This window comes from Zalophus californianus, chromosome 6 (assembly GCF_009762305.2).
Source record: "Zalophus californianus isolate mZalCal1 chromosome 6, mZalCal1.pri.v2, whole genome shotgun sequence".
In the NCBI taxonomy this organism is placed as follows: Eukaryota; Metazoa; Chordata; class Mammalia; order Carnivora; family Otariidae; genus Zalophus; species Zalophus californianus.
The window spans coordinates 84,636,722-84,660,377 of record NC_045600.1 but is presented as its reverse complement, the minus strand read 5'-3'; the positions used below and the strand labels follow the sequence as shown (position 1 = coordinate 84,660,377).

At 50.6% G+C, this 23,656-nt stretch overlaps 2 protein-coding genes across 15 annotated transcripts in view; both read left to right on the top strand.

The window, feature by feature from the left end:
• Nucleotides 1-9,053, top strand: part of TTBK2 (tau tubulin kinase 2) — a 155,331-nt gene extending 146,278 nt beyond the window's left edge. For 8 of the 10 annotated variants that reach the window (XM_027570402.2, XM_027570405.2, XM_027570400.2 and 5 more), the window contains 2 exons: nt 2,050-2,483; nt 3,446-9,053. In XM_027570402.2, coding sequence (XP_027426203.1) covers nt 2,050-2,483; nt 3,446-3,489 — 478 coding nt within the window. In that variant the 3' untranslated portion in view covers nt 3,490-9,053. Of the gene's footprint in view, nt 1-2,049 lie in introns of all 10 variants that reach the window. The other 2 variants (XR_003515711.2, XM_027570404.2) reach the window with 2 other exon arrangements.
• A 1,843-nt stretch (nt 9,054-10,896) lies between these two features.
• CDAN1 (codanin 1) lies at nt 10,897-23,254 on the top strand. 5 transcript variants are annotated; one of them, XM_027571840.1, is made up of 28 exons: nt 10,897-11,032; nt 11,260-11,750; nt 11,983-12,186; nt 12,384-12,553; nt 12,654-12,767; nt 12,850-12,928; nt 13,328-13,448; nt 13,621-13,730; nt 14,196-14,285; nt 14,977-15,052; nt 15,564-15,769; nt 16,080-16,200; nt 16,337-16,483; nt 16,592-16,758; nt 17,107-17,194; nt 17,423-17,512; nt 17,676-17,730; nt 17,942-18,078; nt 18,160-18,263; nt 18,510-18,668; nt 19,030-19,093; nt 19,300-19,378; nt 19,540-19,688; nt 20,840-20,947; nt 21,076-21,139; nt 21,302-21,483; nt 21,707-21,814; nt 22,459-23,254. In XM_027571840.1, exons 1-28 carry the CDS (start codon nt 10,943-10,945, stop codon nt 22,582-22,584), a joined length of 3,699 nt encoding a protein of 1,232 aa, XP_027427641.1. In that variant the 5' UTR covers nt 10,897-10,942; the 3' UTR covers nt 22,585-23,254. The 5 variants fall into 5 exon arrangements, 4 of the variants coding, with proteins under 4 accessions (XP_027427641.1, XP_027427640.1, XP_027427642.1 ...); XM_027571839.1 differs by having other exon boundaries at nt 11,980-12,186; XM_027571841.1 differs by having other exon boundaries at nt 11,980-12,186; nt 21,076-21,197; nt 21,278-21,483.
• The last annotated feature ends 402 nt before the right edge of the window (nt 23,255-23,656 follow it).

Below are 23,656 nucleotides of genomic sequence, written 5' to 3'. Positions count from 1 at the left end.
AGACTGAGTAGATGGTGGGAAAGGAGGAGGGGAGAAAATTCAGAGAAAAAGTCAGGAGCTTATTGCTGACCTGTGATGGTGATGATGGCTGTTGATGCCCCTGCGTCCTGAGGGACTAATACAGCCTTGGAAGTTCTTCTCCCACTCCCGTCTTTAAGGAGTGGCATGTCAGCAGTTTGAAGTTTTTTTGTTTTGTTTTGTTTTTAATTTATTTGAGAGAGTAGCGAGCATGAGCGGAGAAGGGCAGAGGGAGAAGGAGAAGCAGGCTCCCCACTGAGCACAGAAGCCAACATAGGGCTCAACACGGGGCCCAATCCCAGGACTCCAGGGTTATGACCTGAGCCAAAGGCAGATGCTTAACCGACTGAGCCGCCCAGGCGCCCCAGCAGTTTGAGGTTTAAATTCTTTAACTGAATGAATTTTAGGCTGAGACAGAAAGACATTTAGGGCAGAGAAGACACTGATATTCATACGGATATTCTCTAGATTTAGAATTCTAAGGCCCAAGTTCAGTTGCCAGTAAGACGGGGCAATCAGTCTCCAAACCCAGCTCTCTTGAATCTCAAGACTATTGTCAGGGACAGAAACTGAGGCCCAGAGAAACCAGTGAGTATGCTTTCCTTTTGCAAAGTGTTAAATGAGGTTGAAATATACTTTGATCCGTAGTTCCTCCTGTTGGTGAGTACACTTCATGTTGTGGGGTTTAATGTTTGCATATACACATGCCAAATTTCTGTCGTGGGAGCCTTAAACAAAATGGCTTACTCTCTTTCTCACTAACATGCTAGAGACGTTTCATTAAGTTGATCCTAAAATTAGAAGAACAAACATGGCAGGGTGCCTGGCTGGCTCAGTCAGAAGAGTGTGCGACTCTTCATCTTGGGGTCATGAGTCTGAGCCCCATGTTGGGTATACAGATTACTTAAATAAATAAATAAAAACTTAAAAAAAGAAGAGCAAACTTGCTATAGGAGGAAAGGGACTAACAACACTTAAGTCCTTCTGAATGGCAGTCAGGCAGCTAAATACTTTACTTGAGCCATTGTTCTTGGTTGCTCAGTAATCCTGGGAGGTAGATAACATTCCCATTAAAAGCTAGGAGCGGTTACATGCACTACTGGTGAGGATGTGATTTATGCAGCAACTATGGAAAACAGTATGGAATTCCCTCAAAAAATGCAAAATAGAACTACCATCCAATCCAGTAATTTCACTCCTGGTTATTTACCCAAAGAAAACAAAATATTAATTCGAAAAGATATGTGCACCCCTGTGTTTATAGCAGCATTATTTACAGTAGCCAGGATATGGAAGCCACGTAAGTGTCCACTGATGGATGAATGGTAAAGATGTGGGGGCGGGGGGTATCCATGTAATAGAATATTGCTCAGCCATAAAAAAGAATGAAATCTTGCCATTTACAACATGGATAGAATTAGAGGGTATTATACGAAGTGAAATTAGAGAAGGACAAATACCAAATACATATAAGTGAAATCATATGGTATTTTCACACATGTGAAATCTAAAAACACAAAATGAACAAGTAAGCAAACAGAAACAGACTCATAAATACAGAGAACAAACCGGTGGTTGCCAGAGGGGTGTGGGGTGGGAGGGATGGGCGAAAGAGGTGACGGGGGCAGGGAGTAAGCGGTATGAACTTTAAGTTATAGAGTAAGTAAGTCATAGGGGTGGAGAGTAGGGCAGAAAGAACATAGTCAGTGATACTGTAATAACTTCATACGGGGCCAGGTGGTGATGGAAGTTATCCTGGTGAACATCGCTATAATGTATAGAGCTGTGGAATCACTGTGCCGTATACCTGAAATGAACATAACATTGTATGTCAACTATACTTTACTCAAAAAAGGAGGGGGGAGGAGGTTAAGTAATTTGTCCAGGCTCATACAACTGGTGTGTGAAAGAGTAACTCTGTTTCCAGTGTTTGCTGACTTGACTCACTTTATATACATTATCATTAGGACGCTGTGACTTTCTGGACACAGTTGAATTAAAATGAAAAGAATTATTCTCTGTTCTTTTAAGGCTCCGCAGATATAAAGTCCTAGGGAGTAGCAATTCCGACTCAGACCTTTTCTCCCGCCTGGCCCAAATTCTTCAAAATGGATCTCAGAAGCCCCGGAGCACTACTCAGTGCAAGAGTCCAGGATCCCCTCACAATCCAAAAACACCACCCAAGAGTCCAGTTGTCCCCTGCAGGAGTCCCAGTACCTCTCCTCGAAGCTCTTCCTTGCCTCGCACGTCCAGCTCCTCACCATCCAGGGCTGGACGGCCCCACCATGACCAGAGGAGTTCATCCCCGCATCTGGGGAGAAGCAAGTCACCTCCCAGCCACTCAGGATCTTCCTCCTCCAGGAGGTCCTGCCAACAGGAGCATTGCAAACCCAGCAAAAATGGCCTGAAAGGATCCAGCAGCCTCCACCACCACTCTGCCGGCACCAAAGCGCCCCCAGGGAAGAGTAAGTCAGCCACTAAACTCAGCAGATAGGAGCTGGGCTGCATCTCTGTGAAAGGTGTGAGATCTTCCTCCTAAACCTGATGCATGTGTGGCCCTGTACTGTCTATTTAAAAAATCAGTGTTGATCTTCTCTTGCAAAAGAAAGTAACATGATAAATTATTTATAAGAAGACATAAATATATGATAAGGAATTGCCTAAGGCAGGCAGCAAGCAGATCAGGGATCAATGCCTTTGCATAGGAAGGGGCAATCCAACAAAATCCACGGGGGACATTAAATGAACTCTCATTTTTCAGCTGCCTTTGAAACAAAAGAGTTGACGGTAGGAAATGGAATGGAATTTTATGGGGTTTGGCCTGTTTTTTTAAGGCATTGTTAAAGATTATATAGCAAAAGTGAAATTTCTTGTTTTAATATTTTCATTCAAAACTTCCAACCTTAGAGAGTCAGAATTATTCCGATAGGAGGATCTGTAACAAGTCTGTTGCTGGGGAGCCAGTGCTCATATACACAAGGCTTGTGTGTTTACTGGTGTATTGAGAGTTCACACCTTTACTTTGCCTCACTCCTACTACCCTCCCTGGATTTCTGTTTTTAAAGTTGAGTGTATCTCCCCAGATGCAATCTCCCTTATTTTAACAATACATTCTAATATGCTTTTAGCAGCACATGCTGAGAATTTCAAATCCAGTTGTGTTTTTAGTCCCCTAATATTTTTCTGTGGAACAGAAAAAAGTAACAGTTAACAGTTCTTAACTTGGTATATTTTTATTGTGAAAAAGAGCTACTGAAACTTAGGTAGAAGAAGGAGAAGTCGAAACAGAGCTTACTGCACAGGCGTTAGCGCTTTAGGGACAGAGGGACAGAGTGGGGTGAATACCCTTCAAGACAAAAGAAACCTCTCCCCCTCTGTTTCCTCCTTGTGGAAGGAAGACCGACCAGAGTAGACCTTGCTTTCTTAGGTCTTCTGGAGACTGACTGTTTGCAATATCAACCTCCAAGATGATACCAGGGAAGTACAATGCTGTGGAATGTGACTTCATGCTCTTAGAGATTTAGAAAGAAAAACAGAAATTAGGTACGTTGTTGAGGCTTATAATCCTCAAACTTTGTATTTTATATACATTTAGCCAATAAGGAATGAGTATCTGGGGAAATAAATTTAGGCTCAATATTTATCTTTTAATGTTTTATTACCTGCTTCTCCTATGTTTTAGTTTGAATATTTGGGCTTTGGGACCTGATTTCCTTGTAACCTCAATTTATAAAGCTGCCAGGAGGAGCATATTTGTTCTAATTTCACTCTTCTGCTAACAGGAATCCGGCAAAAGTAAATTATGCGAGATTTTTCAAATGGGCTCTTTTCTACTCTGTAGGTGTTTTGTGCTGTAAAGACCTGATTGAGGTCAGGTAAATTGGTCTGCTTGCTGTTGAAATTCGCCTTCTAGCAAACATCTGTGCTTTCTCTTTGACCTTGTGTTTGCTGCCAAACCTAATATGGTTGAATTGGAAAACAAGAAAAAAAAACAAAAACAAAAAAACAAAAAAGTATATTTCCTCACCAAGCGAATACATTCTAATGCTGCCTCAAAGCTGCCCTGAAGCTGCACTGAACTTCTGTTGTTCTCTTTATCTGTGTTGAGCTTTTTAAAAAAACAAAAAAACAAAAAAACAAAAAAAACCAAAACTCCAAACACTATCAAGTCCTATACGATCTCCCATAAGAAATGTAGCATAGTGTGGAATCTTAATTTCTCTCCGGTTTCAAGCTCTACAGAGGAATGCAATAGATAAGACATATTTGCTGTTTAACTGAAGCAACTGTAATATTGGAAGACCAGTCCTTCTGTATGATACTTGTATAATAGTTGCTATAACACTACTTGCATGTCTTCATGGTAAATGATATAAATATTTATAAATATATAGAGAAACATATGCTTATATAAACTCATTCTTTCTCATTCTCCATTTGTAATTTCAAGATCACAGATGGTGAAATTCCTTTTCATTGTGTGCCTCATGTACACTTGGGCCTTGCCTGTCTTCATTTTCTGAAAATATGTTCTTGGCATGGGACACTTCAGATTCTTCTTGCCTTCTTTGTGTATACTGCAAGGGTTGGCAGCCTTCAAGCCAAGATAGGTTGTTTAATTTTCACTTTTAAAAGATGTTAATAGGGGAAAAAATTACCGGGTCAGGCTTGTGATACTGGCTCAAAAATTTGTCACGTTAATCACATAATTCTGTCCTTATGGTTAAAGGGGATAAACTGGGATGATAATCCATGGTCTGATATAAATTGGTTTAAAGAAAAAAAATCTCTTAAAAATTGCCATTTTACATTCCTATTTTCACCTCACTATTTTTTGGATGGTGAGGGAGTATTCTACAATTAAGGAATTAACTTCTTTTTTCCCTTGTATTAGCTAAATTGTGCTAAAAGTAGCCAGCTTTAAATCCTGACCCGTTGTCGGAAATGTGCCCTTCATAACCACTGGAAAAGCGGATGAGGCTATAGTTGTGGTGTGTGTGTTATTTCTTATTGGTATTTTCTCTTCTAGCAGGCAAAACAGTGTTGGCAACATGGCATTTGGGTGTTTTCTCTCTCTTGGTTTCTTCTGTTTTTCTCCCAACTCTTCCACTGTGTTGCCCCCTTTTCTAGATGGCACCGACGAACTCCATATCCAGAGAGAAATAGCCTTGGTGTATAAGAATACTTTATTTTGCATGTAGAGGAAAGAGTTAACCAAAGATGTTTCAGCTCTGATACTTTCAAAAGAAAACAGACTAGTTATATCATATGTATCAATAGGTCCACTTAAAAGTACTATCATAGAGAGATTTACTTTATGGTTTTTAAAAGCATAGTTTGTGCTTTTAGATGGTCAGTGTCTTAGGCTAAAAAGAGAAGTTGGCAGCCCTGAGCAAAACATTTTTGGCGCAAGGATTTTTTATTTTGTTTTATTTTAAGGTATGATACAGAGAATGAGTTGTTTGTTGTTGTTTTAGTTCCTTGTTTTTTTTATTTATTTTGGGTTTTTTAGTGATGGCATATTTCAGATTTCAGTGACAAACATAGATCATCCAAGTAATTTTAAACCACTTTGGTTATTTTACCTAAGATGAGGGACATGGCCATTAATTAAAGTCAAACCAAACTATACTAAAAGTAGTATGGGGCAAAAGTCAAAACTATCTTTCAAAAATCAAGTGCCTCCTGGTTTCTCCTCTCAACACGATGGCAACCCTAGTCATACTTGCCTTTACCCTGCCATGTCTAGTCTCTGGAGTTACTTGGGTGCAGCAGAAAATGGATTCGCACCAGCTCAGTCCCTGTAGGCAGCATTCTTCTTACATTATGCCGCCAAATCTCCAGGGTATACAGATGGGTTGAAATATTAATATTTCACCTGGTCATCTTTTGCACAGCATAAAGGCATTTAACTTTAATGTATAGCGAACAAAGGAAAATTGGATCATATCAAATGTAACCTTAAAGCACAGACTGTAAACATCTTTGAATGGTAAGTCTCGGGCGCTGTCATTCCCACCTTGGTGTGCAAGCTGGTCTTGCTGACGAGGGCACCAGCACATTTGCGTTTCTTAAGTTGCATGTTGTGAAGTGAATGCTTTTTTGTAAAAGTTGCCAAGTCAGTCCAGTCCTAGATAAGTAGCAACATGATAATTGATACCCACTGTTGTCATTATCCACTTTGTATTATTTGCTTTAAACTACTAAACAAATCCCAGCTGCTTACTGATTCAGTGGACTACTTGTGCAGTATCTCTATTCAGCTCCTAGCCACTAGGGGAACTTGAGGCTCTTTGATAATCATCATAGATTCCTTCCAGGCCACAGATTTTTATGCAAATGTTTCTATGGTTGCATTCAATCTACAAGGAAAAAGTGTACATTGGTGCATGTTTTATAAACCAACACACCGATAGTTAAAACTATAATTAGTTTTCCTATACCCGATAGCTTTGAATTAAAAAAACAGATGTTTTTTCCCTAGAGGATTCTTTGTTCTAGGAACTACATTCTTAATCTAACATTAGAAATTGGCAATAGGAGAAACAGGATCCAGAATTCAGAGTTAGGCTTAGGGGAAAAAATGCATCTTATTCTGGCTATTTGGAAATATATTAATTTGTAGATAAGTCTAGATTTAGTCTTGGAGATCAAAGTTTTCACATTTTAAAACTGTTCATTTCTTTATATCTATCAAAACACGGCGTATGTTAAAGAATCATTTCTTCTGTCATATTCATGTATTTTGGAATTAAGTTGTTTGCATTCACTTTTTTATATTCTGCCCACTTCTGTTTATGTGCATTTACCACAGATGTGTTGGGACTTTGCCTAAAGGGAGACATATTTTGGCACCTGTATCACTGAGGAGAGCTAGAATGGTTGATGACAGCGGAATTTATTCAACTTTCTTGAGTTTGGGTCTGTACACTTTGTTTGCAGAAGAGTTACTTATCTAGGTTTTAACACAAGAAGTATTACAGGATTAAGGTATGTAACCACTATGGTAGTCCCCCAGGTCAATAGTCACCCGAGTCCCGAATCCAGAGGTGTCGATTTGACCTTAACTTAGAGAAGGGAACACGCAGCAGCTGCAGGTCCTCAGACCACATGGGAGGACGTGGTGCATGGAAACCCCCAGGTGGTGGTTCGGACACCCCACTCCCCTGCCGTCATCTAGGAGAACTCTGGGGTACACTGGGAGGATGGGGGAGGAGCGTGGAAACATCTATCATTGGATTTTCTCAATAGCTGGGCTGCCGCTTTGGAATTAGGAGAACGTTAACCCAGATAGTCTTGGGAGCCTGCAGAATCTGTTGTCGACAGTGCAAGGGAGATGTGCAGGAGGTGTTTGGGGAAGTCCGGTAGTTCTTAGGTAACTCCAGGACATGGAACTAGGGTCCCTATGAATTTAAAGGGGAGTTTGGATGCTGCACACCTCAGTCCCTGAGAAATCCTTGGCTGGACATGAAATGATGACAGAGTCTTGGCCCATCAGTACATTGTCTGAGTTGTGATAATCTGCTCTGACTTTCAAAATGTAAGCTGGATGTTTAATTATTCCCCTTGAGCAAATCTGGATCAGAAAATGAAAGTATTTGACAAGATCAAGATCACTTTGTGGTTATTATACACAATCTCAAAAAACTGAATAGCCAGCAAGTAACATTTAGTCAGTAATGATTTGAATATTTCCTTACACTTTGCTGGATCTTTGGTCTGAGGAGACATGTAAAGGAAGTAAAGCCTTTTCCTTCATGATCCTGTGGAACTTTAACAGAGCCTGCCTGTTAAATTGGAAGTGACAGTATGGGCATAGTACGTATCACCGGTGATGCTGCCATGTGTCTTCGATACCCCTGGGCCAGTGGTTCGGGGTTCCTCGACCTATAGAATAGGATTCCATGAGGCAGATCTTTGAGCCCGTGTGACTAGAGAATTTGCCCGTGACATAATTTTACACACTAATGATAGGAATTTTACCTCTTTTTGGTAGTTCAGTACCATTTCATATTGTGTACGGAAGTGTTCACTCACCCAGCTAAAAACATTGAGTAAACCCTTGTTTTTAATATACACTGTCCTTGCCGTATGACTCTTTCTCCCCACCTTATAGTACACAGTATAAAATCCTTAAAAATTCATTCACAGCATTTCCACATATTTGGAATCTGGGCTTTGTTCTTCATTCACCCACGATAAACAAGGTGACCAGGGCTTGAATGTGATTTATCTTAGGGAGCAACCCAGGGAGGGGAAAGCCCTTAGGACTTTTCAAAACTATTTTCTTTTTAAATGATTCACAAGTTAGATAAATTAGTTCACTAAGGTAAAAAGCATTCAGAAATACAGTTAGGAAGATGAAAGAAACACAACACTCTGCCACTTGGGGCTCCGAAATTGGATTGAGTGAATTGAACAAAGAAGAGAACTGATCAGATGACCCATGCTTGAGCCCACACACTCCCTCCTGCACAGTTCCCGTCCCCCTCCTGACTCCCATTCCTAAAATTGCCAGCACTGATTTCACTGGGTCATTTACTTACCGGTTCGCAGCTTTTAGGAAAAAAGAGGGGGACACATCTAGTTTTGACTTAGATATAATTCTTGAAAGTTACGAACTACTGGCAGCTGTTATATCAGATTGAACCACAAACCAGAAGAAGTCTCTTGTCGAGCAAAACCAGTAAGTTAGAAGACTTCAGTAATCCCACAGTTTTTCTCCCTTTCTCCTCCTCTTCGTGAAACCAGAGTGATAAGAAGTTGCTTTTTGAAATACCTCCAAAGGTATTGTATTGCCCTTTTCCCTCCAAGCAGCCCTTTTTATGCATTTTTGCTCAGGCAACCAAGGACATAAGGTATTGGCAGAAACATGGAGTGCTTTTGTATAGGCCATCTGTACATAAAAGTGTAATTATTTATTTAATTTTCCCATTTGTATCATATTAAAGCTTTGTACAGTGTTTTAAGTTCTGTTTTAAAATTATTTTGTATTTTATTTTTATAATCTAGTAATAAAATATTCATTCCGCATGCACACTCTAGTTCTGTGTGATGGTTTGCTTTCAAAAAGGGGAAATATTTTTCTAATTTAATAAAGTTATTGAATGTACCAGAGGTTACGAAATCAACAGGGAACAGAAGATGTTGCTATAAAATGCAGTTCCACATCCAGAAGTGACCTAGAAAAAGCAGCACTGGACTGAATAGAAGCTAGGTGTTCGGAACCCCTGAAGATAAAAGAGTTCTGGGATACCAGGAGATGGTTCCCCATGTAATAAAACTGAAGGTGAAGTAATAAAACTGCAAGCACTGAGGGGTGCCTAGATGGCTCAGTTGGTTAAGCAGGTTAAGTGTCAGACTCTTCCTTTCCCCTCAGGTCATGATCTCAGGGTCCTGGATCGAGCCCCGTGTCCCACTCCCCACTGAGCGTGGAGTCTGCTTGAGATTCTCTCTCTCTAATAAAATCTTTAAAAAAAAACTAAACTGGGGATGTCTGGGTGGCTCAGTCAGTTAAGCGTCTGCCTTCGGCTCAGGTCATGATCTCAGGGTCCTGGGATCGAGTCCCACATCGGGCTCCTTGCTCAGCTCCCTCTGCCTGCTCTGCCTGCCGCTCCCCCCTGCTTGTGACCCCCCCTCACCCTCTGACAAATAAATCTTAAAAAAAAAAAAAAACTAGCAAGTGCTAAGAGCTCCCTTTATGTCCTTCATTGTCTGGCTGAAGGTACTTTCTCCTCTGCAGGAAGCGCTAGAGTCATTCCTGCTTTCCACCACCCTGTCCTGTCCACCTGTGACCTTCCTTTGAACCAGAGGAAGTCTTGGGAGGCACTCACATGGGCACTACTTCCTCCCTACCTTGTGTGGTTCGACCTGGAATGTTGGGGCCATCTGTCTTTCCCCGCCTGGTCTCCCCTTCTTGATCTCTCAGTGAGTAGCAACATCCAAAGAGCTGCCTATCATATGTTTCCAAATAAGAGAAATTAAGAAATAACTCAAGAATGTGCCTCTTAACATTTCAACTGCAAAGCAATTGAAATAATAACCTGGTGTAAGGTAAAGGTACAGACAGGTGGTTCTGTGGGCACCAGAGGCACTTTAAGGGTTGCAGGCTGAAGATTCTAAAAATCGTCCTTGCAAGAATTCTTACGTCTTAAAAATGGTCGATCAGTTGATGGTGGCTGCTGGAAAACCAGTGGGTGCCCATGAGCCAGGGCATAGAAAACTCAGCCTTTGAGAAAGACAAGGTCAAATGAAGTTAGGCTAATTTTATCCTAACTTCTTTAGGGTGGTGACGGTTGAACAGAGAAAACTTAAACTCTTGGGCGCCTGGGTGGCTCAGTCAGCTAAGCGTCTGCCTTTGGCTCAGCTCATGATCTCGGGGTCCTGGGATCCAGCCCAGAGTCGGCATCCAGCCCAGAGCCGGGCTCCCTGGTCGGCGGGGAGTCTGCTTCTCACTCTCACTCTCCCTCTGTGCTCTAATAAATGAAAAAGCTTAAAAAAAAAAAAAAGCTTAAACTCTTGAAAGAAAAGGGTGTCCTTATCGCAGAAGATAAGGCAGGTGTCTTTCCCAACAGCTGTTCACCTTTACCGTCCAGCAGCTCTCCCGTGCCCTCGGTTTCCCCAGTCATGTCCTCGAGGCCCCGCAGGTCGCCCCGCGGACCCGGGCAGCCGGAGCTGGGCCTCGTCGACCGCGGTGCGGCCGTACTTGGCGGGCCACGGGCCTGTGGTCCGGAGTCGCGGAGCAAGCCGAGGCCTTGACCCGAGGACTGAGCGGACCCTTAGCCTGGGGAAGCCCGGGCTCCGCCCCTCCGCCCCGCCCCCCGCCCCGCGGCCCAACGGTCGCTCCGCGGGCCGGCCCCGCCCCTCCCAGGCCGCCCGTGGCGCGCCGGCGCCTGCGCAATCGCCTTCAAGCGCCCCGACCGGGATGGCGGCCGTTTTGGAGGCGCTGCTGCGAGAGGAGGTGTCGGTCGCCGAGGCCGTGCGGTGGATCGCGCGCAGCGCCCAGAGTTCGGAGGTAACAGCGCCTGCACACCCCCGGGCCTGACCCGAGTCTGCTTTCCGCGGGAGATACGACCCCTCCGGTCCCTTTTCTCTCGGGTGCCTGGCTGTCAGCCCGGGCCGAGTGCGCTCCAGCTAGGGGCCGCTGCCCGGGCCGCCCGCCTCAACGCGCACTGCGGTCCCGGCTGCTCGTGGCGCCGGGCTGGCCGCTGACCCTCTCGTCCCTCGCCGCTTCTCCCTCAGGATGACCCCGGGGAGGCGGCCGCGCTGGGCTCCCTCCGGCCACTGCGGAAGGAATTCGTGCCGTTCCTGCTCAACTTCCTGAGGGAGCAGAGCAGCCGCGTCCTCCCGCAGGGCCCTCCAACCCCCGCCAAGGCCCCGGGCTCCTCGGCAGCTCTGCCAGGGAGGCCGGGGGGCCCGCCGCGGGGCGGCCGCGGGGCGCGCAGCCAGCTCTTCCCCCCGACCGAGCCTTCGAGCGCCGCCGCCGCCGAGGCCCCTTCGGCCCGCCGCGGGGGCAGGAGGCGGGGCCCGGGGCCGGGCCGCGAGCGGGGAGGCCGCGGCCCCGGGGGCCTGGAGGAGGGGGTCGGCGGAGAGAGTCAGCCTTGGGCCGGGGGCCGGAGGCCCAGAGGCTCTGGCAGCCCCGGCAGCCCCAGCCTCGCGCGCTCTGATCCGCCAAACCTCAGCAACCTGGAGGAGTTCCCTCCCGTAGGCTCGGTTCCCCCGGGCCCTGCAGGGTGAGAATCAGCCCTCCCCCACGAGTGGGGTGGGCACGAAGGCTGTGCGAGGGGAGTCAGGAAATTAGGGCCGGGCGCTCCGCACCCGAGCGTGGGAATGGCCAGAAGGTTGGGGGTGAGATGACCACAGTAGTGAGAACGGCGTTTCGCAAGGGGCCCCCCCGCCCTGGAGGTGGTGAGGAGTACATGTTTGAAGATGGGAATTTGAGAAAAACCTGTGGCTACTTAGCAGGACGAAGCCTTCACGCCGGATCAACCCAACTCCGGTGAGCGAAGAGCGGTCACTCTCCAAGCCCAAGACCTGCTTCACCTCACCCCCAATCAACTGTGTCCCCAGTTCCCAACCCTCAGTCCCGGACACTAGCCCTTGGGGCCATGGCCTTCCCCCAGGGTGCAGAAGTCTGCAAGAGGAGCGGGAGATGCTCAGGAAGGAGCGGTATGACCTGGCCACTCCCTGGGTGGTCATCTTCCTCCCACTGGGGGATCTGAAGGGCTCTTCCCTGAGATTGGTTTGCCCGCAGGGAGCCCTGGGTCTGTTTCCTGGGCTGTGGACATCTGCTCTGGAGGAACCAGAGTGTGGCTTGTGCGGGGGAAGCTAGGGGAACTGCTCTTGACATCTCTCTGTCCCCATAGCTCTAAGCAGCTGCAGCAGTCACCGACCGCCGCCTGTCCCACCTCAGAATCGGGGTCTCCCCTCCCCAGCCGGACAGGAAACCTCACAGCTGAACCTGCTGACCCTGCCAGAGTGTCTTCCCGCCAGCGCCTGGAGCGGATAGCCCTCGTCTACTCTTCATGCATTGCCGGTGGGTGAGAGCAAAGGGTGCTGGAGTGGAGATGCTTGCGGACCTGCGGGCTGGGATTCCAAATGGTGCCTGACACCCAGGGGTTTCTTTTTCTATCCAGAGAACCTGGTACCAAACCTCTTCTTGGAGCTTTTCTTCGTCCTTCAACTCCTTACTGCTCGGAGGATGGTGGCCACCAAGGACAGTGACCTTGAACCAACTCCAGGAGCACCAGGTCAGTGGGCAAGCCTCTTTTTGGGAAATGAGGGCTGGAGATGAAACAATTCTTAACTGACAGCTTGGTACTATCCTTCTAGATTCCCTGGAAAGCCCACTGTTCCAGAATGTCCATGATTGTGTCTTCTTTGCAGTGCAGGTTCTGGAGCATCAGTTTCAGTGAGTTTCCCCAGCTGAGGCATTTAAGCCTTATTCCCATTGTCCATTTGCTTCTCTGGCCACTTGGGGTAAGTGCTTGTGCTTCACACAGGTGCACTGACCCTGGGCCTTTTCCTACACGTAGCCTGTCATTCTGTGTCAAGGCTATGAATTTAAGTCCTGAAAGAATCAAATTGCCCCCCTGTGGCCTTGGCTTCTGCCCTTTGGGTTCTTGTCTGTTTCCCTGCTCCATAGGTCTCTTTCCTGCCCCCTTGCCTCCGGCATCTTAAACCCTCGGCCCATGACTTTGCCTTATATACCTGCTGCACGTTCCAGATAATGTTCTCTGTGGTGTGCAGGTGCCGGCTCCCTATTTGCCGCGCATCCCATTCTCAGCCATACGTGCTCTTGTCCCTGTAGGGTTCTTTCCTACCTGGACAAAGGGACCTTGAAGCTGTTGGCTGAGAACGAGCGGCTGCTGTGCTTCTCACCGGCTCTGCAAGGCCGCCTCCGAGCTGCCTATGAGGGCAGTGTTGCCAAGGTAGGGACCCTACCTAGCCCTGACCTGACCTTTCCCAGCCTCATGCTTCAGGCAGCCCGGCGCACACCACTCTAGTGTCACGTGGGCTGACTCTGGGCAGGAAGGCGGGGGTGAAGTTTTCTGAGCATGACCTGTGAGGATTTCAGTCCCTAATGTCACTGCCATATTTTAGGTCTCTCTGGCGATGCCACCCTCTGCTCAAGCTGTCTCCTTTCAGCCAGAAACAGACAATCGTGCCAACTTCTCCAGTGACCGAGCCTTTCATACTTTTAAAAAACAGAGGTGATAAGAAAAGGGAACTTTTGGGAGGGAATGAGGTGGCATTTTCTCTGGGATAGGCAGCCTGTGTTGTTTTCATAGAAACTAGGAGTTTGGCACTAACAGGTGGTAGTTTAGCACCACTGGGCCCTTCCTTCCAACCATCAGAATGGGCACGTACCTTCATCCTGTTTCCTGCCGTGGACTGGAACCTCCAACCTTAGGCAGCCTTCTCACAGGTGTATGACTTTAGTCACGGGGTTCTCCAGCAAGACAGAACCGGATTTTGCTGTGCCTCGGGGTCTGTGAGGTGTGTGGTGTGCTGCCGCTGGGTCTGCAGCGCTGTCAGCACCTAGAGAACGTTGGGGAGGATCAGGAATGGGGCTGCGGGTAGTCCCGTCCTCCATTCCTCTGAGCTAGAGAAGGCACTGCTGCGAGTCGGTGAGGTCGGCTGTGCCTCCGTTGATCAGGCGTTCTTGTGTCTGTCAGGGACGTGTTTTTTGAGGTGCTTCGAGAGTGGGAAGATCGGCATGAGGAACCTGGCTGGGATTTTGAGAAGGGCTTGGGCAGCAGGATCAGGTAGGTGCACCCATACTGGTCACCTTGTTTCGCTCGCTTCTGGCAGTGAGCAGCTTAGTGGTGCTCGGGTGGCTGATTGGAGGCGGCCTCCCCCGCCGGCCCCTAGCCCACAGACGTTAACTTCTGTGCCCCTTACTCTCTAGTTACTGGCAGCTTTGCCCCTACTCAGAAGGGATTTGCTGGGCCTGCTCCTTGCACTCACACGTGACCCAGACTTGTTCCGTGATGGCGAATGCTTAGATAAGTGCAAAGCCCTTTCTCCAGATTGCTTGAGTGCCAGATTACTTGGCCCAAGTCACTGGTTAGACCCTTTCCAACCTCCATTTTTTCCATCATCTAGTTCAGCAGTTCTGAGAACTTTGCACAGCTAGCTAAGGTGCAGAGAGAATATCCTCTGTCCAGGGATCTGCCTTCCACTTGGGTCATGAAACTCATTGGAGCCCAGTGTAGACTGAAGATGAGAGGGTGGGATTATTTCTTGTCGCATTAAGTGTATCTCTAGCCTTGAGGGATCTTGGTGCTGAGGAAGGTGTCCCTTACCTGTTCCTATATCCTTGTGCTGGCCAGCTCTGGCCGAGGTCTGCTCAGGCCCCTGGTAAAGGACTGAAAGGCCCAAGGATAGGCTCGTTCTCTCAGATTTCTGCCCCCTTCTTCCTTCCCTCACATTCTGTTCCTGCCTCTTATGCCTCAGAGCCATGATGGGTCAGCTCTCTGCAGCCTGCAGCCATAGCCATTTTGTTCGGCTTTTCCAGAAACAACTTCTCCAGGTAATAGCCCCAGCAGATTACAGTGGACAGTAGATAATAAAGGCAGCCAAGTAATGGCTGGCACTTTGGGGTGGGGCGGACAGCCAGGCAGGTCCTGGGCTGGAGTTTGAACAGCAGAGTTCTGCTCCTTGGCGGGGGGGGGGGGGTGGCCAAAATGCAGGCAGCCAGAGAGGAGCCAGAGCCTTCTGTCACGTGCCCTGTACGCCCTGCCTGCCTTCAGCGTCTCACTAGTTCCTTGCCTTCGATTTGTGCTGTGGTAGAGTACTGGCGTACGACTCAGGCCTGATTTCAAACCCTAGCTCTGGGGAACCTAGGCAAATGTCTCACCTTGCAGTTTTAGCTTCTTCACCTATAAAACAGTATTATCCCTACCTTGAAAAACAGATCTGTGGAACCTGATAACGGGGTTGGTATTCCCTAAATGTTCATTACTTCCACCCTATTTTGTTCAGTCCTTCTTTCTGGACAAACTTACGGGTTTTATATTTGTCTCCTCTTTCCGCTGCCCCAGATGTGTCAGAGTCCTGGTGGCGCTGGGGGCACTGTCTTGGGGGAGGCTCCGGATGTGTTAAGTATGCTTGGAGCTGACAAGCTGGGGCGGTTGCGGCGCCTACAGGAAAGGCTCGTGGCCCCTCAGAGCAGCGGGGGCCCCTGCCCACCCCCCACCTTCCCAGGCTGTCAGGGCTTCTTCAGGGACTTCATCCTGAGCGCCAGCAGGTAAAGGTCCCCTGTGTCTCGCAGGGAGTGGGGCTGGGGCCAGGAGAGGTTTGTCTTTCCAGAAGGACAACAGTTGTTTCTCCTGGCCTGGACTATAACAGGGTGGGATTGGGCCATGGCCGGGCTCCTACCAGCTCACACTTCTGCCTCCGTTTCCCTTCTCATTCTTTTACCCACGTAGGTAACCTCAGTGGTCCTTTGCCTCCCTCTCTGCCCCACTGTGCCTTTCTGTCTTCAGCACCTCTTCTCTATTCTGGGTCTTTCTACACCTCTGCCAGTGTCTTTTTTTTTTTTTTGCTCTCCTTTCTAGCTTCCAGTTTAATCAGCATCTCATGGACAGTCTGAGTTTGAAGATCCGGGAGCTGAACAGCCTTGCCCTGCCCCAACCTGAGCCTAGCGACGAAGACGGGGAGTCAGATGTGGACTGGCAGGTTAGAAAGCAGAATGAGGCAGAGTACAGGGTTCTGACCTAGGAGGGAGGGGCTGTTTTCAAGAACTTTGTAACAGATTCACAATTATTCTAGAAGCCCAATGCTCAGGACCTTTTACTTCCCTGATCCCTTGCAGGGTGAACGGAGGCAGTTTGCCGTGGTGCTGCTCAGCCTGAGGCTTCTGGCTAAATTCCTGGGCTTTGTGGCTTTCCTGCCGTACCGGGGGCCCGAGCCACCCCCGACCCGTGAGCTCCAGGACTCCATTCTGGCCCTGAGGAGCCAGGTGAATGGGGGCTCTGGTAAGGAGGGCTGGGAGGGGCCCCAGAGCCCTGGAGTTGGAGGGCATGTCCAGCCCCTGGCCTCGCCCCCTGACCGAGCCCTGCCCCGCCAGGTGCCCCCTGCCCTGGACGTGCGGGCTCTGCTGCAGCAGGGGCTGCGGGCCCGCCGAGCCGTGCTCACTGTGCCCTGGCTGGTGGAATTCCTTTCCCTCGCCGACCACATCGTGCCCCTGCTGGACTATTACCGCAGCATCTTCACTGTCCTGCTGCACCTACACCGGTGAGTGCAGCGAGGGCAGGGCTGGAGCCGGGGGGCGTGGGAGAGCTGCTGAGGCTGCTGTCAGTGAGGAGGGCCGGGGGCCTGTGCTTCCTGGGCCGAGGCCGACCCCCAGCGGAGATGCAGGGTGGGGTCCTCAGCAGACCGCGCGGGTCCTTGCACTTTGGCCCTTTTTTATTCCTCCTGTGGCCGCGCTGAGAGGGAGTACAGATCTGGGAAAGGGCAGTGAGGAGATCCTGCTCGCCTGCACGACAGCCGTCCCCTTTTGGTCTGCTTTTGAGAATTACTTTCCCAGTGATAGCTGTCTTTCACTCCATTCCATTTCTTTCTTGGCACAAATGTACCCGTTAGGAGCTTGGTCTTGTCAAAGGAAAGCGAAGGGGAGATGTGTTTCCTGAACAAGTTGCTGCTGCTTGCTGTCCTGGGCTGGCTTTTCCAGGTTGGTAGAGGGAGGGAAGATCCAGATTGGGGAAGAGGGGCAGCCACTGTGGTGGGAGATGGGGAGTGGGGGGAGGTCTGAGTCTGAACGAGGTCGGGGCCAGAAGATGGAGGTTTAGAGCGGGTCTGGGAATCCCCATGGTGTTGCTTTGCTCCTGGAACCGCAAGGTCTGTGTGTTGCGCGTCTGTAGTGCTGACTGGTGCTTGCGCTGCCCTGATCTTTTGTCAGATTCCCACGGTCCCTGAGGACCTGTTCTTTCTGGAAGAGGGTCAGTGGGATGCCTTGGAGGTGGCTACAGTAGCTTCCGAGCATGGGCTGGTAGGTGTTGGGGCCCGGCCAGAGCCGTGGGGGTGGCAGGAATAAAGGAGGCAGGCGGGCTGGGAGTTCCTAGAGTAACTGTCTTCCCTGACTGTCCCATTTCTGGCACAGTGGGAAGGAAGGGAAACCTGCCTACTTAGCTCTGCTCTCTTCTCTCCCGCAGGATGGCATGCCTGTGGTGGACCAGCACCTGCTCTACACCTGCTGCCCCTATATCGGTGAGGACACTGATCCTCCGCCGCCCACGGTCCTCGGTCTGTCCCCTGATGAGTACCCAACAGGCGTCCCGTCGGCCTGACACCCTAATACGTTGTTCTCAGGCGTTCCCCGGGTGCTTCAGCCTCTTTACTCCACAGATACTTAAAGTCCAAGAGGCCTGGGAGGGTAGGGGTGGCTCTGGAACTAAGCAGTTGGGCCTCCCTGCTGCAGGAGAGCTCCGGAAACTGCTGGCGTCATGGGTGTCGGGCAGCAGTGGGCGGAGTGGGGGCTTTGTGAGGAAGATCACTCCCACCACCACCACCACCGGCCTTGGAGCCCAGCCTCCGCGGACCACCCAGGGGCTGCAGGTAAGGGGCCGGTAGAGGCAGGGGGCGCCCGGCAGGGAAGAGAAAAGGAACTCTTCACACACTGTTGCCTCCTCCGCACAGGCACAGCTGGCCCAAGCCTTCTTCCACAACCAGCCGCCTTCCCTGCGCAGGACTGTGGAGTTTGTGGCAGAGAGAATCGGCTCTAACTGCGTCAAACACATCAAGTGAGCATGGGCTGAGAGGGTCGGGAAGGCAGATGTGGAGGGTGCCAGGCTCGCTCCCTTACATTTTCCCCCTTTAAATCTCCTGACCTCGTGTTGCCAGTGTGAAGCAAGTTAGCTTGAGGGGAAGGATATGGTGGGGAGGCTCAGACTGCTAAAGTTCTTGGAAGTTAGTTCTGACCAGGTTTCCCTGAATTTGTAGCCCCTTCCGGATTCAGCTACCTCCAAGCCTTTCTGTCCCTGCTACAGGGCCACGCTGGTGGCAGATCTGGTGCGCCAGGCAGAGTCGCTTCTTCAAGAGCAGCTGCTGACACGGGGACAGGACGGGGGAGATCCAGCCCAGCTGTTGGAGATCTTGTGCTCCCAGCTGTGCCCCCATGGGGCGCAGGCATTGACCCGGGGGCGGGAGTAAGAGACCCTCGTCCCCACTCTCAGCTTTTCTTTTTCTGACTTTTTCACACTCCTCTCCTTTATTCCATGTGCTCTCCAAACCCCCCTTGTTCTTTTGCTTCCTCTGTAGGCTCGTATCTTGGGCTTTAGGTCCCAAAGTCCGAAGTTGAATTTGGAAGAGTGGGGGGTTGGGGGTCCCATTCCTCCCAGCATCGGGGATCAGGGGTGGGCCCAGGGCTGACAGTGCTTCTCTTCCCCCGCCCCCACCTCCCCCCAAGGCAGAGCCCTCCTGGCTCAGGTGATGGGTACGCTTGGCCTTTCCTTCTGTGAGCCAGGCTAAAATTTCTAGCCATCGCTGACAGCGTCTGTCTCCTTTCAGGTTCTGTCAGAAGAAGAGCCCTGGGGCCATACGGGCACTGCTTCCGGAGGAGACCCCGGCAGCTGTAAGTAGGGGGGAGGCCGAGAGCCCGCAGACTAGTGTCTGGTGTGGGAGAGGTGCGCCGTGGGCCGTGCGTGCGCGAGGGTGTGCATGGGGCTGCTGGTGACAGGCGGGCCCATGGCTCAGTCCCAGCATTGGGTGCCCCTCACATGTTCATGTCATCCCCAAGCCTCCCCGGGCCCCTGACGCTGCAGTTCTTCTGGGTCACAGGTTCTAAGCAGCGCAGAGAACATTGCTGTGGGGCTTGCAACAGAGAAAGCCTGTGCTTGGTTGTCAGCCAACATCACAGGTAAGGTCCGGGCCCCAGGGAGGGCTGGCCAGGTTGTTCCAAAGTGGACTGGCAGAAAGTGCGAGGCCCTTGGGGGAGATGGAACACCAGGCAGCTGGAAAGGGTGCGGGGCATGGGTTGACGTGGTGTGACCCCTTTTCTGTTCTCCCTTTGACCTGCAGCACTGATCAGGAGAGAGGTGAAGGCGGCAGTGAGTCGCACACTTCGAGCCCAGGGTCCCGAAGCAGCTGCCCGGGGGGAGCGGAGGGGCTGCTCCCGAGCCTGTGAGCACCATGCTCCCCTCCCCTCCCACCTCATCTCCGAGATCAAAGTACACAGCTCCCCTCCTCCCTGCGCCCCTCCCCTCTGCCCTCTCCCCGCTCTTTTCCTGGTCTCCCTCCTTCCTTGCGTCCGCCGCAGTGTGTCACGTAGCCGCTTTCTGTGTCGTGCAGCTAGTCCGGTGTCCGTCTGACTGGATGGGGTTCGGTGGGGCGGAGCTGAACTGAATGGTTTTCCTCATTGCTCTTCTCGGACTTCTGGTACCTGAGTCACCCAAAAGGGGAAGAGGGCAGATGGGCAAGTTTGGGAGGGGCTGCGTATTACACAGATGGCGACGGGAGCCTGGTCACGAGGGGCTGTCTGGTGTTAACAGGTAGGAAAGTCTCTAAGCAGTCACCTGCTTTTGGGATCGGATTTCAGAAACGTTCTCCTGTGTGGGAGGTGATGCTGATTTAGTTACAGGCGGTAAGAATAAACTACCATTGCTCTTGATCTGGAAAATTTAGAGCCTGTCTAGAGTAGGGGTCAGCCAACAGCCCATGGGCCCAGTCCAGCCTGCTGCTGGTTATTGTAGATCCACGCAGCCACGCTTGTTCACTTCTGAACCGTCTAGGGCTGTTACTGTGCTACAGCAGCAGAGTTGAGCAGTTGAGGCCGAGATGTCATGGCCTGCAGAGCCTCAACTCTTCACTCCTTGGTGGGGCCAAAGATTAGGACTAGAGCTAAGGAGGAATGACTAAAGAGGGAGAGTATCCAGGAGGGAGAGGAGGCTAAGTGGCCAGTAGCTCCCGGTTTTCTCTGCTGAAGCCGGACTCTCCCAAGAAGATGAACAGAGAAGCGGGAGAGAGAGAAAATCTACCACGTGTGGAGCAGGACGGCTCCCCTAAATGTTTGCAGAGTAAGGTGCTGTCTGGGAATTGGCTAGGGTCGCCTTTGTCCCAGGACGAGGGACATCTTGAGCTCTCGGGCAGCATGTTGTTCCTCAGCTGGCGTCCACAGGGTTGCTTCTCCCAGCTGTGCGGTCCGCCTCAAGCCCCAGGTCTAAGGCACCTTGAACCCGCCACTTCATCCAGGGGCCCTGTCTTCCTTTTCCTTCTGCCTCTTTCCACTGGCTGATCCCTGCCCCAGGCCACGTTCTCTGTGGCCTCCTAGGTGCCAGCCAGGTATGCAGTCTCACTCTGCTTCCACCCCTACTGCCTCCAGGATGTGCTGTCTTTGGCTGCGGGCCCCCGGGACCCCGAGGAGGGAGTCTCTCCGGACCATCTGGAGCAGCTCCTGGGCCAGCTGGGCCAGACACTGCAGTGCCGCCAGGTGAGCCGCGGTGGGACGCTCCGCTGGGGGTCCTTGTCCGGTGCCCGCGAACCGGAGCTGCATCGGCTTGGGGCCACTGTTCTAAGGACGGTACTAATGCCCGGGGTCCCCCTGCCTCTTCCCCACAGTTCCTGTGCCCGCCTGCGGAGCAGCATCTGGCGAAGTGCTCTGTGGATTTAGCATCCCTCCTTGGTATGGCTCCTTTTCATGACATCACGCTCTTGCTGGATCCCCCAGATCACAGGGCCGGGTACAAGCAAGATACATGGAGTTTTGTTCCCTTTTTCCTCCCAGGGGCCAGCTAGGGGAGCCTACCTCTGTCTCTTAAAGCTGGACTTTCTTCTTTTCCCATAGTGGCAGACCACATCCCTGTCCCCGGGCCCCCGGCCCCGCGCAGGCTAGAGAGGGGGCAGGCTCGAAGGCTCCTGCACGCGCTGCTCTCCTTGTGGAAGGACGACTTTCAGGTGCCGGTTCCGCTGCAGCTGCTGCTGAGCCCAAGAAACGTGGGGCTCCTGGCGGACACTCGGCCAAGAGAGGTGAGCCGGGGGCAGTCGGGCTCCTCAGCCCTCCACAGTCCTGTGCTTATCCCACCGCCACGGGTGGGGTTCCTTTACTCCCCCGCTTCTGGCAGCGGTGCCCGGTTTCTCTGACGCGCTAGCACGGGCTCCAGGCGGCCTCCGCGGCAGTGTTCTGTCCTTTGGGTCAGTCAGGGTCGCCGTACGGTCCTAGCCACCCTGACCTCCTCCGTGTGTGTTGCAGTGGGACCTGCTGCTCTTCTTGCTCCGGGAGCTGGTAGAGAAAGGGCTCATGGGACGGACAGAGATAGAGGCCTGCCTGGGCAGCCTCCGTGACGCCCAGTGGCCAAAGGTAAGGAGTCCTCACACCCTCATACGCAGATGGAGAACGGGTGTCCTGTGCCCTCTTAGCCTGAAATGAGGCAAGTGCTGGGGCCCAGATATTCCTAGGATCTTCCCAAATCTCAGTAGATTTTGTCAGGTATCTTCAGGACCACGCTGAAACGGCGTGGCTGTTCTGCAGGGCCTTTTTCACATTTGAGTGGGTGTTGTATGAAAGACTGTGTCCGTGGAAGGAGGGAAGAGGGAAGGCAGGTAGTTAGTTGGAAAGCAGCGTGGCACAGTGAGTAGGAGCTTTTGAAATCAGAATAACCTAGGTCTTAATCTCAGCCGGCACTTAAAGTTATTGTGATCTAGGGCAGAATGATTTATACCTCCTACAGTTTGTCAAGATGAAACATGGTGGTGGTGAAGTACTCACTCCATGGTTGAGTCCGCTGTCAGATTTCGCTGTCCCTGCTGGAACTTGAGCATCCCAGAGTACTCATGGGAAAAGGGTCACATCCATTTCAGTGTAGAAGGCAGGTGGGAAAAAATAAGGTTGTCTACTCACTGGTTAGCTAGGGCTTGATACTGGGGATTGACTTAATAGAAAGGATGTACCGTCCAGAATTATGTATCAGTCAGTGTTGTCTGTCATCTTTCTGCTTATTCCAGGACTTCTCCGAAGAATTAGCGACACTGTTCCACCTGTTTCTAGCTGAGCCTCACATGCCAGAACCCCAGCTAAGAGCTTGTGAGCTGGTGCAAACAAACCGGGGAACTGTGCTGGCCCAGAGCTAGGGCTGGGGAGCAGTCTTATCTTGGGTGTCTGACCAGAACCCCGGCCTCAGGAGGAGGCCCCCACGCCCCCCCACTGAGTGCTCACTGCTGACCCTTGCTGAGGAAGGAGTAGCTAAGTCTGTAGTCAGGCCTCCTGCTCATGTGTGAAGGAAGTGTGGGGCTGCCTGGCATCCCACCGACTGCAGGCTCACCACCCAAGTCCTAGAGGAAGGAGAGTTCGCCTGATTCAGGATTATGATGGCAAAGCCTAGAGACTCCAGTCCTGGAGCAGAAGAGTTGGCATTTATTACTTGGATTATTAAATGACACGCGTGGGCTTGACAACACAGGACTTGAGCCCCATTTGCTGCTACCCCAGTGTCCCTTAAAACTTTGTGGTTTGGAAATCATGACAGAGGCAAATGACTTCTGCTTAACCTGTGGGTAAAGTTAAAACATGAATCTTGGGAGTTGACATTATCTTACCACCAGGAGCTGGACCGCCTGCCATCTCCTTAAAAATGCACAATACGTGAGTGGGGGGGGGGCTGCCCCTCCGGAAACCCAGCTTTGACCCTGCACCTTCTCTGCCTTCAGCCCCGGGCAGGTACTAACTCTCAGCCGTAGCTCCGTCCGGGGGCCGAGCACAGGGCAGAACATTAGAGCTTTTTAAAATAAACTGTTTTCTTTATCAAGGGCTTCCTGTCTAGTTATTTTCACCTGGCCCTTTCCTTTAGCAGGCGGCACAGTCCCAGGTGGGCTTGAAGGTAGGCACTGACAGGGTAGAGCTCTACTAATGGCCTGGCCACTTGGCAATGCCTAAATGTCCCATCGTGTCAGAGTCTGGGGCCCTGTTAACCCCTTGCCAATAGTAGTGACTTCTGTACAACTCCAAGGTTAATATGCAAAGTCTCCACTCACTAGCTACTCTCTAACCAACTAGATGGCAGGGCAGCTCCTGTTAGGCTTGTTTCGTTAGGGCTGGGGTATGTGGTTTGGCTCCGAAGTATTTTGTGTGTCTCTGACTGACTGATCCATTGATTTTTGACTAAAAAGCACCACCTTGATAATGTGCATGGAGTTTGCGCCTGTA